We start from the raw sequence: 14,568 nt of genomic DNA on the forward strand, positions 1-14,568 counted from the left end.
GCCAACATGACCTCTGTCTTCAGCTCAGCTTTGCCAAGCCAACCTGAGGATTCTCTGATGCCATATTCCAGTTAAATAACAAATGTGCTGCTGAGTTGCTACAGATATGGATTGCATTGTGCCCAGCAGGTAACGAACTGTGATAGCCACTTGCCAAGAAGATTCCATCATCAGTAGAAACCTCTGGACCTCTTGGCTACTCCCCAATGTCAATAGGGACCCATATGAGATCCCAGCCAGAGCATGGGGAAAAGAGGCACAGAGCCTCCCAGGGCACACATGCCTCGGGGGACAAGGCTGGGGGGAGACACAGAGCAGAGGCAAGCAGAAAGCCAAGGAGAGGGGCCCAGACTGGGAGCTCCCAGCACAACCCTGAGTCAAAGGAATAAACAGAAACTGAGTTAGGAAGGTTTCAGAGCAGCAGCCATGTTAGTCTGTATCCGCAAAAAGAAAACGTGGACTTGTGGCACCTTAGAGACTCACAAATTTATTTGAGCATAAGCTTTCGTGGGCTACAGCTCACTTCATCGGATGCATCGATGAAGTGAGCTGTAGCTCACAAAAGCTTATGCTCAAATAAATTTGTTAGTCTCTAAGGTGCCACAAGTCCTCCTTTTCTTTCTCAGTTAGGAAGGAGTTGCTGTGCGGGAGCCCACGGCTGGGACAGCAGATGGTGTAGTTTGGGATTGAGGGGCATCAGCAGAACTGGGTGGGAGGCCAGAGCTGGGGCAGCAGGGGCTGTGGGGCTGGATTGAGGGGCACCAGAACTGGTTTTCCCATGCCCCACTCCTGGCTGTGCTCGTGTTTCCTCAGAATTCTACTCCGCTGGCCCCAGGAAACCCTCTCGCCCCTCCCTGCCCAGGGAAGGATCCCAATGGTGCCTTGTGACTGCAGGGACGTGGCTGCCCCAGCTCCGGGCCAGCCACAGACTGTTAATGGTTCATTCGCTCAGGGATAAAACATTGGAGCAGCCTCCAAGGGAGAAACCCAGCAGGGACAGGACCAGCTGCTGCCAGGCAAGGACTTCACTGCCTCACGGACACCCTGTCCCCCTATCTTCCCTGAGGCTGCCCCTTACCCTGGCACAGAGACCGCCCAGGTGAGTGGGAGCTACTGAGAGCATCTGAATCCTGCACAGACCAGCCCTGGCATGGCAGGGGCCACACAGACAGACAGGGATTGCTACTGTAGGAACTTTCGTGAGCACAGAGGCTGCACACAGACTGGTTTGTTATTATAGGGTCTCTGGTGAGCACAGGGGCTGCACTCAGACTGCTTTGTTACTGCAGGTTTGTCATTGCAGGGGTGGGAGGTTACACACACCCTGCCAGCTTCTGGGGTGACATTGTGGTGACAGACACAGGAAACTGATACATTTCTCTCCTCCACCTGCGCAGGTGCCCCCAACGCCACAACCTCTGGAAGCTACCAAGGGCCCATCTCAACAGAGATGCTGATCCTGAGCTGCTCCTCCAAGCTGCAGCAGCTGGAGGCGACACTACGGAGGCTCCTGCCTGAGACGTTGCAGGTGACATGGCTGTGTCTAGCCCCACTGCCCGCACCCCCGGGATGGGACTCAACCCCCCAACCCCCGCCCCAGCCATGGGGCAGAGAGCAGGGGAAGGTCGCTCTGACTCCCCTGGGAGATGGGTTAGAGATCAGGCTAGAGGGGCAGGCCCCTCCCCCGAAGATGCTGTCTACTCTCCCAGCCACCTGCTCCTGCACCTCTCGTGTCTCCCAAAGTCCAAACCCACCACCAATTCCTGCTGCTCACCCAGTGTAGCCAGTGGGACCTTCCTAGCCAATCACAGGGCAAGTTGGCTCTGTATCAGCCAATCACACCACAGGTGGGCACCGTGTCAGCCAATCACTGCATGGGCGGGCTCTGTGACAGCTAATCAGAGAGCTGGGTAGCTCTAGCTCCCTCCATGGCTCCATGCCCATCACATGGCTCCAGTGGGTGTGCGGGTCACCAGCCCCTTTGACCCGTCTCCCCCACGCTCAGGATCTCCCCTGCAATACCAGCCCAGGGGGCCACAAAACAACTTAGGGATCAGACCCCAAAATCAGGACAGTAAATCGGGGTGGGGGGGAGGGGAGACAAGCCCCGCCCAGCCCTCACTCCCCATAGACCTTGCCCCATATTACCCCCAACACTCAACCCCCCCACATCACAATTCCCTCCCTGCCTCTCACGCCCAACCCTAGTGTCACCCCACATCCCCCCACTCAGCCCCCAATCTCTTCTCCTTGCTGCTCCCCACATTCCCCTGCAACTCCCCAGTCTCTGCTCCCCAAAGCCTGGGGCAGCCATTTTCCCTGGCCTTGCCCCCGTGAAATCATTCTGAGGAGGCAGCCATCTTGGCTAAGGGCAGCTTGTGGTGTCAGCCATACTGTCAGGGACAGGAGAGGGCGGCCATTTTGGGGAAGGGCAAAAAACACTCGGAGAAGGCGCAGAAGACCACGACGCTGAAACCGCACAATAAACATTTGGAGGCTCCTGGCACAGTCGTGAGAGTGGGAATTGCTGTCCCTCCTCCAGCTCTGATCCCCAACATCCTTGTATCTCTGGCAGGTTCACAGTGTCGTGATGAACATAAACCGCGGGAACCCGGCTGGACATGAAGTGCTGGTGGATACATGGCCCGAGTTCAAAGCCATCCTCACCCGGCCGCACAGAGAGGTGCCGCCCCTTAGCCACCGTGCTGCACCTGGGGGACTGGCTGGCTCAGGCGGGGTTGAGGGGCGGGGAGGAGGAGAATTGGGATTTGGGGCCTTTTTCAGGCTGGATCAGGGTGGGCAGGCAGATCAGTCATTCCTTTGGGAGTTCGCCACCCTGCTCCATGTCTCCCCTGGCAGGTGGCATCGGACAACGCTGATTTCTACACCAACACATACGCAGCGTTCTACCGGGACCTAGGCGCCAACCAGGCCCTGCTGGGCAGTGCCGTCAACTGGGGCCAGGCCTTCTGCATCCTCGGTAACATGCGCCCCACAGGACTGGGGAGAGCCACACAGCGATTGAGCAGATACATCATGTCTGGGCCCAACCCCTGGATCCCACCCTACAGTGCCAGCCCCGAAGCCCTCAGCTCCCCCGAGGCTGCACAGCTGCTCCCATGAGCTCTTTGGGGTCAGGTACCTATGGGGCAGCCCCTTGCGAGGGCTGGGCAGCGGTCAGCTTACCTGACCACATCCTCTTCCCTGAGGGCTGGGGCTAGGGGATTGGAAGCTCAGACTCCTGTCCCCTGTGCCAGGCTGAGCACCCCACACATATGGACCCTTTTCTCACCACCCTACAGTCCCCGTTCCCACTGCTCACGGTGCATTCCTGCCACCTGCAGGGCTCCAGAATGGGGTGTACGAGGCCTCCAGGGACATCGCCAAGGCTAAGGCAGTCCAGCTGGAAGCATCCCGCTACTTCACCTACCTCCACCCAGATCCCAGCACCATGCCTGAGATCCGGTCAGTGTCTGCCTGCATCACAGGACCCCACAGGGGGTGTGGTAGGGAAGGGGACAGCCTGAGAGGCTGGGGCATTGGCCAGCATGGCACTGGGATACCCACGCTCTGGCTGCCTATTCCCCATACAGGGCCTGGGGCTCTATTGCCGCCAGCAGAATCCCAGTGGGATTGGCGCTAAGCCCAGCCTCCCTCAGGGACCCCGCTGGGACTGGGGAGCATAGCCATTGGGTGGGGCCAGGTATGGGGAGGGCCCTGTTCAGCTGCTGCACAGGGCCCCAGCCTCTGCCAGAAAACCCTGATGCAAATGACCAATGGGACCCATCCACAGCCTCTGGGGAAGGGCACTCCTGCAAATAGCTATCAGCCCTGGCTGGGCTTGGGCAGTGAGCGACTCTGCTCACCTGTCCCTTCACCACATCTGTCCTGGACCAGGATGGAGAGGAACCTTCCCGGTCCACAGCCTGTTCAGACTTCGGCTCCTCACCCAGAACCCCAGGAGGGGCAGATACCCAGAGGGCGTCTCTACCAGGAAGGGAAATGAGACACTCAGTTCTAACTAGAAGGGACATTAGGCAGAGCTGCCACTGTGTGGGTTAGTGTCCCATTCCCCACCCCCTGAGCCAGCCAACTCCCCCCTCCACTTGGCTACAGCATCCCCCTTTGCTGAGTCCCATGAGTTTGGCGGGGTTTCATGATGACCTTCATGGGAATTCCCCTCTGCCAGGGGGGGAAGCCCCCTCTGATTGGCTGCCTTTCACAGCTGCTGCAGTAAGAGTTCCCTGCCCCTCCCCGCAGTAATGTGACACCCTTGTCATGGGTGGAGTGGGGAGGCGGGGAAGAGGCAGCAAGAATTGCTCAGCATCTCAGGGTGACATCGCTTCTGCTCCCCATCCCTTCCTGTGAGCAATGGGCACAAGATGGTGCCTGGGCTTCCCCCTTCCCTGGAACACCTGGCCTGGGAGAGGGGAGCTCGCTGCAGCCCCCACAGGGCTGGGAGGGGTGGAACAACATCACGAGGTGCAGAGGGGAGGCTGGGGACAGAGTTGATGGGTGACTGTGGGGGGCAGAACTGATGGGGCAGAATGAATTGCTGTATGGGAGATGGAGAGATGTGGGACTAGGAGCTTCTGCAGTGGGAAGAATAATAAATCTGGGAGTGTTGGCAACACGCGGAGGTGGAAGGAGTTCAACTATCAAGGGACACCAGCAATCACAACGTAATCTTTAAAAAAAGCCTCATGATCTTAGGGCCAACCTCATGATTCTGGGGTCTGACTCCCGATCACTGATCCTTGGAGCTTGGCCCTGCTGCTCTCTGCCTCCCTAGACTGGACCTGTCTGTGAGGCTGTCATCCCTGGATGTTTCCCATGCCGACCTGCTGAATGAGACGTGGGCCTTCGGGCGGAACGACAACAGAAGGAGGTACCTGGCCAACCTGATCCGCCACTTCCCCAGTGTCTGCCTCCTGGACGCTGCTGGACGCCCTGTCAGCTGGATCATTACAGACCCATTTGGCATCATGACTCACGGCTACACCCTGCCCCAGCACCGGGGACGCGGCTACATCCAGGTGCTGCTGAATGTCATGGCCAAGCAGATGCACACATGGGGCTATCCCAGCTACTGCCACGTGGCCGTGGACAACTACCCCATGCAGAGGCTGCAGGAGAGGCAGGGCTTCCAGTGCCAGCCCAACTGGTGCCACTTCATCCTCCAGAACATAGCACTGCATAGAACCCCCACGTTAACCCCCAGCCCAGAGGCGGGCACAGCCCCCGCATGAGTCCCCAGCCTAGCCACCCAGGGGACCTGTCAGGCTGAGGCTAAGGGAAGCCAAGGGAGGGTGTGGGGGAGTCTGGGGATCAGTGTTATGCCCAGTGGAACCAGTAACATCTTCCAGCGCCAGCCTCACATGGGGCCTGCTACCCGCAGCCCCAAAGGCCTTGCCCTCCCCCACAGCCCAATACTCATCTTTAGAGGGTCTGTCCTACTCTCCTGAGCACCGTAACCTGCCCTCCTTGGTGGACCCTACCCCCAAGACCCGTACACACAGCACCCCCATCCCACTTCCACTACACTGCCCCATCCCAGTTCCTCTTCCAGACACGCCAGCAATGGCTCAATGATCTTCCACCTAATCAAGTTACATGCTCACCCTCCTCCTGCATCTGCTCTGCTCCCCTGCTTTCCCTGGGACATCCTGCTCAGCCTATTGCATCTCTAACTCCGCCAGTCAGTGTGTCACCCTTCCCAAACCCTGACAGAGACATCTCCCGATCTCCCTCTCCCCCGCTTCTCTGGGGCTTGTCACGTTTCTCGCCATTGCAGTCTGCTCTCATCAGCTCCTTTCGCCACTCCTGGACAATACAAACAGTAGCAGCTTTAAACGGGGCAGGAGGGGCTGTGCAATAGGTCCCCATTCAGCAACATCTCCTTGAGCACAACGTGCCGGGCATGATGTTTCTAACACACAATACCTGTTCCGTATTGATACTATCCAGCCCGAAAGTGTTCCCGTGCCAAGGACTCCCTCAAGGGCCAGTCTGTCTCAGTAACTCATGGGTTAAATACCTCCTGGGGATGTTGATTATCCTCAAAGCAAACTTCACTATCCCCAAAGATTTCCGGCCTGAGGTCACACTCAAACCCAATCCAGATGTGTTAAATTCAGCACCACACAGCCAAGACACCCAAATCCCCTTAACTCCACCCACCGGCATAGACTGATAGCAGGAAGCAATTGGGGCTTTGTGATCCCAGCTGCAATTAAATTGATTGTTGAGGACACCTTTGTGGCAGCACTCCCTGGCACGGCTGGGACCTCGTGGGTGACGGGGATGGCAGAATTACAGCTAGGGCCTCACAAGAGGAAGTTACTCACCTTGTGCAGTAACGATGGTTCTTGGAGATGTGTGTCCCTATGGGTGCAGTGTCCCTTTGGTAGCAGTGTCCCGTTGAGCCCGCGCATGTGCTCTCCCTCCCTTGTGGTCTGCCTCAAGGCTCTTTAGCACTGCACGGGCGAACCCCCCTCACTTCCTTCTCTACCACAGAGCCCCATAGAGAACTCCAAAGTAGAGGGGAGGAGGGCGGGTTGTGGAGCACCCATAGGGACACACATCTCCAAGAACCATCGTTACTGCACAAGGTGAGTAACTTCCTCTTCTTCTTCGAGTAGTGTCCCTATGGGTGCTCCACTTTAGGTGACTCCGGAGCAGTACCCACCACTGGAAGCTGGGACTTTGGAGCAGAGTCTTTTAAAACAGAGAGCACTGTGGAGTCGAAGATGGTGCAAGTAGCCAAATCTTCAGTGATCGCATAATGTTCTGTGAAAGTATGGACAGAGGCCCCAATCATTGCTCTATAGATTGGGGAGATAGGGGTATCCCTATGGAATGTGATTGACGTAAGAACTGATCTCATGGAGTGCATATGGATGGAAGCAAGTTGCACCCTTGCTAAGTGATTAATGCAACTAGAGACCCATTTGGATAGTCTTTGAGGAGATATCACAGAGCTTTTGGATCTTTCTGTGGATGAAAGGAAGAGTTTAGGGGATTTCCTGAAGTCCTTAGTCCTGTCCAAGTAGAATGCTAATGTCCTTCTAATATCTAGCATGTGCACAATTGTCTCCCAGTTCTCACAATGTAGTTTTGGAAAAAAAACAGGGAGATGGATCTGTTGAGTCATATGGAAAGTGCAGAAAAAGTAAGGCGAAACTTGGGATATGGCCTTAGAGTTACTTTTTTTTTTTAAAAGACAAAGGCCGTGAATGATGTGTGTGCCATCAGGGGCGCTATTTCTCCTATGTGCCTAGCTGAGGTGATGGCAATTAGAAATGCTGTCATCATGGACAGGTATAAGAGAGAACAAGTTGCCCTGGACTCGGAGGGTGGTCTAGTCCAAGCCCTGAGAACTAGATTAAAGTCCCAGGCTGGAGCAGGTGATGTCATATGGGGGAAGAGAGTCCCAATGCCCTTAAAGAATCTACGCATTAGTGGTTGAGCAAACTCCAAGTGGGAAGCCATTTTCACCATGAGATGTACCTTAAGGGAGCTGAGTGAGAGTTTAAAATGTAGTGCAAAATGAAAGGGAGGAAAGAAGAGGTTGGGTCTGTCCGTTTGGAATGGTGCAAACTTGGAGTCGTTTCCATTTTGTAGATAGGTATGTGGAGTGGTCAACTTGTGGTTGTGTTGCAACATATGTTTCAGATTGACAGAGCATTCTGCTTCTAAGCCTTGGAACAAAGAAAGATCCAAGCCTGGAGGTGGAGGACCCATGGGTTGGGGTGAAGGGTCAGCCTATTGTTTTGAGAGAGAGGGTGAGAAATGGGCTGACGTCAGAGGAACAGGACGGCATATTGCCATCTGCATCAGGTAAGGGAGCCAGACTTCTCATAGTCAAGAGGGGCAATCACAATAACTCTCGCTTTGTTTTGTTGAATTTTCAACAGAATCTTGGATAGGGTAGGAAACTGGGAAAAAAGGCATACAAGTGGGCCCTGTCCCCTGGGAAGGTGAGGGCAACTGCCAGTGAATGTTTCCCGAAGCCGACCCTGGAGCAGTAACAAGGACCTTTCTTGTTCCGATAAGTAGCGAAGAGATCCATAGGCCGGGTTCCCCAAAGGGTGGCTATATCTTGATACACCTCTGAATTCAGTATTCACTTATTGTCGTGAGAAAAAATGGGGTGCAGCCTGTTCTCAGTTTTGAGCCCTGGACCTCTTACACTGTGGCTCATAACAGCACAGAGATGGTGAGTATTGAGAAGATTGTGATCTGTGGTGTGGTTGAGAGGTATATCTTCTCTTCTGTTCCACAGTGTAGATTCCTAAGGAGTGTAGTGCGGTCTGAGAATCCTTCAGGATGTGGAGAGAAAATCTGTCTTCTCCGCAAAGAGTTTGGCCCTTCAAATTGGAAGTCTATAGCTCTTTGGGCAATCTAGAGAGGTGTAACAAACAAAAAAACAACCCACAACCCACCTCAGTACCACTGTCATGGAGACTGGGCGAGCAGCTGTAACAGCTACATCCAGTGGTATCTCTAGGACCTGTCTGGCTATTAACTGACCTTCTCTAAGAATGGTCTGAATCTGTTCTTTTTGTGTTTCCAGTAATGTTTCAGAAACATCCTGGGTTTCCCAAGATTAACAAAATTGTTTTGGCCATGACAGTTTGGTAATTTATGACTCTAAACAGTAATGTTGTTGATGAATACGCCATCTTGCGAAGCCTGATCATATGGAGTTGACTTGGCATTATGTTGCTTGCTTCATGCATTAACCACATCCACTATGATGGAGCTGGGTTGCGGATGCTGAAAACAAAGTCTGCCTCTTTGGGTAGAGATGTAGGGTTGTTTTTGTTTACACTCTGTTGATGGTTGGTGCTATGGAGGCTGGCTCTGCCAGATGACTTTAGTAGGATCTAGAATCAGCTCATTAATTGGGAGGACAGTTCTAGATGAGACAGTAGTGTGCAGAACTTCCACCAACTTGTGATATGTATCTGCCACCTCCTGTAAGGGAATCTGCAGCTCGTCTGCCTCCCTCTTGGTAAGATCCAGAAAGTTCTGAAATCTTCACCTAGTGATGCGGGGTGGGAAGCACAGTCTCATCTGGGAGAGATGAGGAGAAGTGCACTGAAGAGGTAGCTTCCTCTTCAGGTGGGTTTTTTTTCTTCTTCTTCCCCTTCTTTTCTGTTCTGAAAAAGCTTTCTCCTGCCCTGGCTCAGGTGCCAGGATGTAGCAAATCATCTGGTGGACTCTCCCTGAGAGACACCAGAGACGGTCACGCCATGCGTGTGTATATACCCGAAGAGTTACAATATGGCCTTGGGAGGAGAGGCAGGAAGGCAGGCACAGGCGGTTGACGTGATGGAATTGGGGATGACCCTTGTAGTGTGGTGGTGGGCCACTTTGAAGGGCCAGGGAATGATCTCCTCCTGGCCAGTGTCAGATTTGTCAGTGGGTGAGGGTGCCGCTGACTGGGGTATTGGCAGTATACAGCCCAGTGCTAAAACGATTCTGGGTGCCGGGATGTGCTCGATACCGGGGTCCTGGTACCAAGTAATGGGGATTGTGGTTCTTCCCTAATCATCAGGTATCCAGGGTACCAGAGCTCATGCAGTACCATGGGTCCATTTGGTACCACAGAGGAGGGTCCATGGTACATTCTCAGTACCGATAGTTGGGCAGAGCATTCCTTAAATGAGAGTTTTGCCCAGTACAAAAAGTTTGTTGGTGCCACTTTTTTAGAGACGATATGGTAATTGTCTCTCCCTGGGTACTGAGGCCACAGGTCTCCAGAGCAGCAGAGCACCTGTGCTACCATGGGCTCCATCCAGAACCCCAGAGGAGTGTCTGTAGTCGGTATCAATGGTTGGGAAGGTGCAGAACACTTCCTAGATGGGAGGTTTGTTGCATCTGGTACCAAAGGGTTTCTCTATGCCGCTCTTTTAGAGATGCTACGGTAACTGTCCCCTCTCCTTAGGGGACCATATCCTTGCCTCAGAGCAGGAAGGAGGAAGCCTCTGGTGTCTCCGTGCTGAAGCAGAGCTGACAGCAGGGCTTCTCTGTGTCACTCTTTTAGAGCTCGTACAGTAACTGTCCCCTCTCCCTGCAGTAGTTGCCCAGAGTAGAGCTCAGAGCTCACAGAAGCCCCTTGTCCCTGCCGAGAGCAGAGCTCAGAGCAGGGCCAGCTCACAGCAGGAAGCCCCTTCACAGGTTTCAGCTTCCAGAGCTGCCCTGCCCAACCAGAGCAGCAGCAGAGGTTCCGCTGCAGGGATCGGCGCCGAGATGGCCGCGCTGGGGAGCGCCCCTCTGGCTGGCCAGTCCCTGGGGTCGGTGCCGAGACGGCCGCGCTGGGGAACGCCCCTCTGGCTGGCCAGTCCCTGGGGTCGGCGCCGAGATGGCCGCGCTGGGGAACGCCCCTCTGGCTGGCCAGTCCCTGGGGTCGGTGCCGAGATGGCCGCGCTGGGGAACGCCCCTCTGGCTGGCCAGTCCCTGGGGTCGGTGCCGAGAGGGCCGCGCTGGGGAACGCCCCTCTGGCTGGCCAGTCGCTGGGGGTCGGTGCCGAGATGGCCGCGCTGGGGAACGCCCCTCTGGCTGGCCAGTCCCTGGGGTCGGTGCTGAGAGGGCCGCGCTGGGGAGCGCCCCTCTGGCTGGCCAGTCGCTGGGGGTCGGTTTCGAGATGGCCGCGCTGGGGAACGCCCCTCTGGCTGGCCAGTCCCTGGGATCGGTGCCGAGACGCCCGCGCTGGGGAACGCCTCTCTGGCTGGCCAGTCGCTGGGGGTCGGTGCCGAGATGCCCGCGCTGGGGAACGCCCCTCTGGCTGGCCAGTCGCTGGGGGTCGGTGCCGAGATGGCCACGCTGGGGAGCGCCCCTCTGGCTGGCCAGTCGCTGGGGGTCGGTGCCGAGATGGCCACGCTGGGGAACGCCCCTCTGGCTGGCCAGTCCCTGGGGGTCGGTGCCGAGATGCCCGCGCTGGGGAACGCCCCTCTGGCTGGCCAGTCGCTGGGGGTCGGTGCCGAGATGGCCACGCTGGGGAGCGCCCCTCTGGCTGGCCAGTCGCTGGGGGTCGGTGCCGAGATGGCCACGCTGGGGAACGCCCGTCTGGCTGGCCAGTCGCTGGGGGTCGGTGCCGAGATGGCCGCGCTGGGGAACGCCCCTCTGGCTGGCCGGTCGCTGGGGCTCGGCGCCGAGATGGCCGCGCTGGGGAATGCCCCTCTGGCTGGCTAGTTGCTCGGAGGAGCCTTTCCAGGGGGAGTCTCCTGGTGGCTTATTTTTCCCCGTTTCTCCCTCTCTCTTCTGTTCTTCACCACTTGACCCCTTTTGAAGTGTAAGCTCGGGGATGATCGGGGTCAACACCCACCGGAGGCCCCTGCAGACTGAAGTGTTTTCTCAATAGGGAGGAATTTTTACTTCAGCTCCCAGCTCCTGTGAGGCTGCAGTTTTAGGTGTGGCAGGTACAGCACTTTTGTGAGGATCTCCCAGGCACAGTGAGTGTCCGGCCATTACAGGAACTGACTCCTGGCAGGAGAGGCACCACCTGGAGCAGAGAGAGCCAGGCAAGCCCCTGGGCAGGGGGTGTCATCCTCAAGCAGGGAGGAATATGCAGAAGAACATTGTCTTTACTTTTTTTTTTTAAACTGAAAAAGAAAATAATTATGAGTTTATTAGATGCCTGCGGCAGGGGGATGCCCCCAGACAGGAAAGGAAAGTGAAGTTCTTTTCCTTTCTCTCTTCTCTTTTTAAACCAAAGGAATAAAATAAAACTAAACACTAGCCTGAGTACTTTTAGGGAGAAGAAAGGTAACAAAACCAAACACTACTTATGCTAATGACACAGATAAGGACAACTGCTCCTTCCATCAGAGGCCAAAGGCAGTAGAGAAGGAAGTGAGGGGGGTTCCCTGTGCAGTGCTAAAGACCCTCCAGGCAGACCACAAGGGAGGGAGAGCACATGCCCAGGCTCAAGGAGACACTGCTACCAAAAATCTCCGATTAGAGGTGCAGGGGCACACAGACGCCTAAAGTGGAGCACCCATAGGGACACTACTCAAAGAAGAACAGTTTTTTAACCAGGTTTTCAAATGAAATTTTCCAAAAAAAGGTTCTGCTTGTTCCCAGTGTCGGCTTTGTGTCAAAATACTGAGGGCCTGAAAACCAAAGTGTCCTGGGTGCATAACCTAGTCTACAGGGTGGTGTCTGCAGCAAGTAAGGTCAGGGTCAAATATCTAGGGCTTCCTTTTGAAAAGTAACCAATAGCACCTGTCCTCTCTGCCTCCTCCCTCCCCCACCCGCAACTTTCTGGGATCACTAAATATCTTCCCTGGGGGGACTTTAAGAGCAAACACTTCCTCACTCACAAGCGCTGAGTGTGTATGAAACAAGAAGAGCTTTGTTGGAGGGGATGGGGAAACCAGCACCCAACTGGGGAGAGCACAGCAATTACAACTCACCTATCTGTAGTTATGAATCGTAAGTAAACACCCAGTCCTGTCCCTTTGTGTCTCCAGCTGTGTCCTCTGATTCAGTTCCCCACCCACAACCACTGAACAGATGCCCCTTCAGCAGTGGTTTCCTCCTCTGCTACGCTCCACTCACTGTTTGGTGTCAGCTGTTGGCCTCGTCCTAGAGCCTGGTATCAGGCAGGCCTGTGCCCTATCCTTTGAGAAATGCCAGCTGGGCCAGCCCCCAGGCTCCACCACTTCACTCAGCTCTGGTGATTTCAGCCTCGTTTGCTGAAGGGAGTAAGGGAGGGCTGCCCAGGGCTCCCTCAGCCCTGCTGCCACCCTCTGCCACTTTGGCAAAGGGCCACCTCGGTGCTGCCTTCCAATGAAGAGTTTTCTGACTTACAAAGTCTTTAGCAGAGTCACTCCGCGCTGCGGCAAACAGGCCCAGACCCAGAGCACACCTCTGCTGAAAAAGACGAATTCCCCCTTCTATCTTCCATGCTCCACTACCCACTGGCTGCGGCTTTGCTTAGGGTGACCCCTCGTCCAGGGCACAATCAGTACAGTTCCCGTGCCTGCTGCCACACAATAAGCCTTGCAACCTTTCACTGCTCCAACAGTCAAAACGGACATGAGCTTTAACCACAACAACCCAACGTTGATGCTGAGATGGTGACGCGTCCCGCGGCTTCCCCTGCCCCCATCCAGAGCCCAGCATCATGCCAGAGATCAGGTCAGTGTCTGCCCACACTACGCAGCCCCTGTAGGGTGGGGGAAGGAGCCCCAGGGCAGCCTGAGGATCACTCAAGATATGGCCAGCTGTCTCTGTCCTTCACCCCATGCAAGGGCCCACGCACAGGGGTCTTTATGGCACCAGCAGAATCCCAGCGGGATTAGCATTTAGCCCTGCCTTCCTCAGGAAGAATAATCATGGGGTAGAGAGAATCATGGAGTGCAAGATCCCTGCTTCAGCACCTGCACAGAAGCCCCTCATCCTCAGCCAGGAAAAAGTGATTCAAATGGATTCAGTGCCACCAAAGGGGCACCACCCACAGCCCCTGGTGGACTGGGCACTCCTGCCGTCAGCCATGGGAGGCCTTGGGCAGGGAGTGGCCATATTCTCCCCATCCCTGCATCACGTCTCACCTGGCCCAGGATGGAGAGGAACCTTCCCTGTCTAGAGCCCATGCAGAATTAATGGGCACATGGAGACTGGGCAGATGTGGGGGTAGGAACTTTAGCAGTGGGAGCCCAAATCACCTTAATACATTTTGGAGTTTTGGGAACCCTAGAAGTCTCACCCACACTTGTGGGGGCTGAGCAGCAGGGGGCTGGACACTCCTCAGACAGACCAGAACACACAGTGTCATCTGCTTTGTAAAGAATCTCAAGATTTTGGGGCCTGACAGCCAACTGCTGACCACAGGGGCAGGGCCCTACTGCCTGAGGCTGGACCCAGCCAGGAGGCTCTTGTCCCTGGACATGCTGAACGAGATGTGGGCCGAGAGGCATAACAAGCAGAGTTAGTGGTTCCTCTCTGGCCTGATCCACCACTTTCTCTACTCCTTCCTCCTGGATGGCGCCGGCCCATCAGCTAGAACCATCAGCTAGACCTATTCCTGTCCCAGGACAGGGGCCGAGGGAGAGGGTTCGGATAGTCCTGGGGTCAGCATTGGGCCCAGTGGGATGCATAATATTTTCCAGCTCAATCCCCATGGGGCCCACCCTGCCCCTAGCCCCATAACCGGCCTTATAGGGTCTGTCCTACGCTCCCAATGAGTTCTTGGTGTGTAATCCCTTCTGCCAGGTGTTGTCTGCAGCAATGAGGGCAGGTTCAAATATCTAGCCCTTCCTTTAGAAAACTAGTGAATACCACAGGCTCGAGCCCCAATCCAGAATTTCTGGGGTTGCTAATTATCTTCCCTGGGAGCCCTTAAGAGGCAAATATTTGCCCACTCCCAAGCTCTGAATCTGTGTATGAAACAAGGAGGGCTTCCATGGTGGGAAAGGGAACCCAGCATCATCTTGGGAAAGCACTGCAACAATACGTATCCATAGGGTTACCATATTTGAACATTCAAAAAAGAGGACACTCCATGGGGGGCGGGGGATATTTGCTCGCACCCCCCCCACCCCTGTCCCCGCCCCAACT

General features: G+C 55.4%; 1 protein-coding gene across 1 annotated transcript; it reads left to right on the forward strand.

Moving 5' to 3' along the window:
• The first annotated feature begins 1,150 nt into the window (after window positions 1–1,150).
• Window positions 1,151–5,249, forward strand: LOC144266735 (glycine N-acyltransferase-like protein 3). Its single transcript, XM_077820229.1, has 6 exons — window positions 1,151–1,226; window positions 1,398–1,528; window positions 2,576–2,683; window positions 2,860–2,980; window positions 3,345–3,465; window positions 4,793–5,249. Exons 1-6 carry the CDS (start codon window positions 1,151–1,153, stop codon window positions 5,247–5,249), a joined length of 1,014 nt encoding a protein of 337 aa, XP_077676355.1.
• The last annotated feature ends 9,319 nt before the right edge of the window (window positions 5,250–14,568 follow it).

Source organism: Eretmochelys imbricata, chromosome 6 (assembly GCF_965152235.1).
Source record: "Eretmochelys imbricata isolate rEreImb1 chromosome 6, rEreImb1.hap1, whole genome shotgun sequence".
Taxonomy (NCBI): Eukaryota; Metazoa; Chordata; order Testudines; family Cheloniidae; genus Eretmochelys; species Eretmochelys imbricata.

Bases quoted from the DNA above. Each gene is read 5' to 3' on its own strand.
- LOC144266735 (XM_077820229.1), top strand. From the start codon at position 1,151: ATGGCAGGGGCCACACAGACAGACAGGGATTGCTACTGTAGGAACTTT. The intron at 1,227-1,397 runs GTTTGTTATTAT...CCACCTGCGCAG, and splicing joins CAGAGGCTGCACACAGACTG to GTGCCCCCAACGCCACAACC. The intron at 2,684-2,859 runs GTGCCGCCCCTT...CTCCCCTGGCAG, and splicing joins TCACCCGGCCGCACAGAGAG to GTGGCATCGGACAACGCTGA.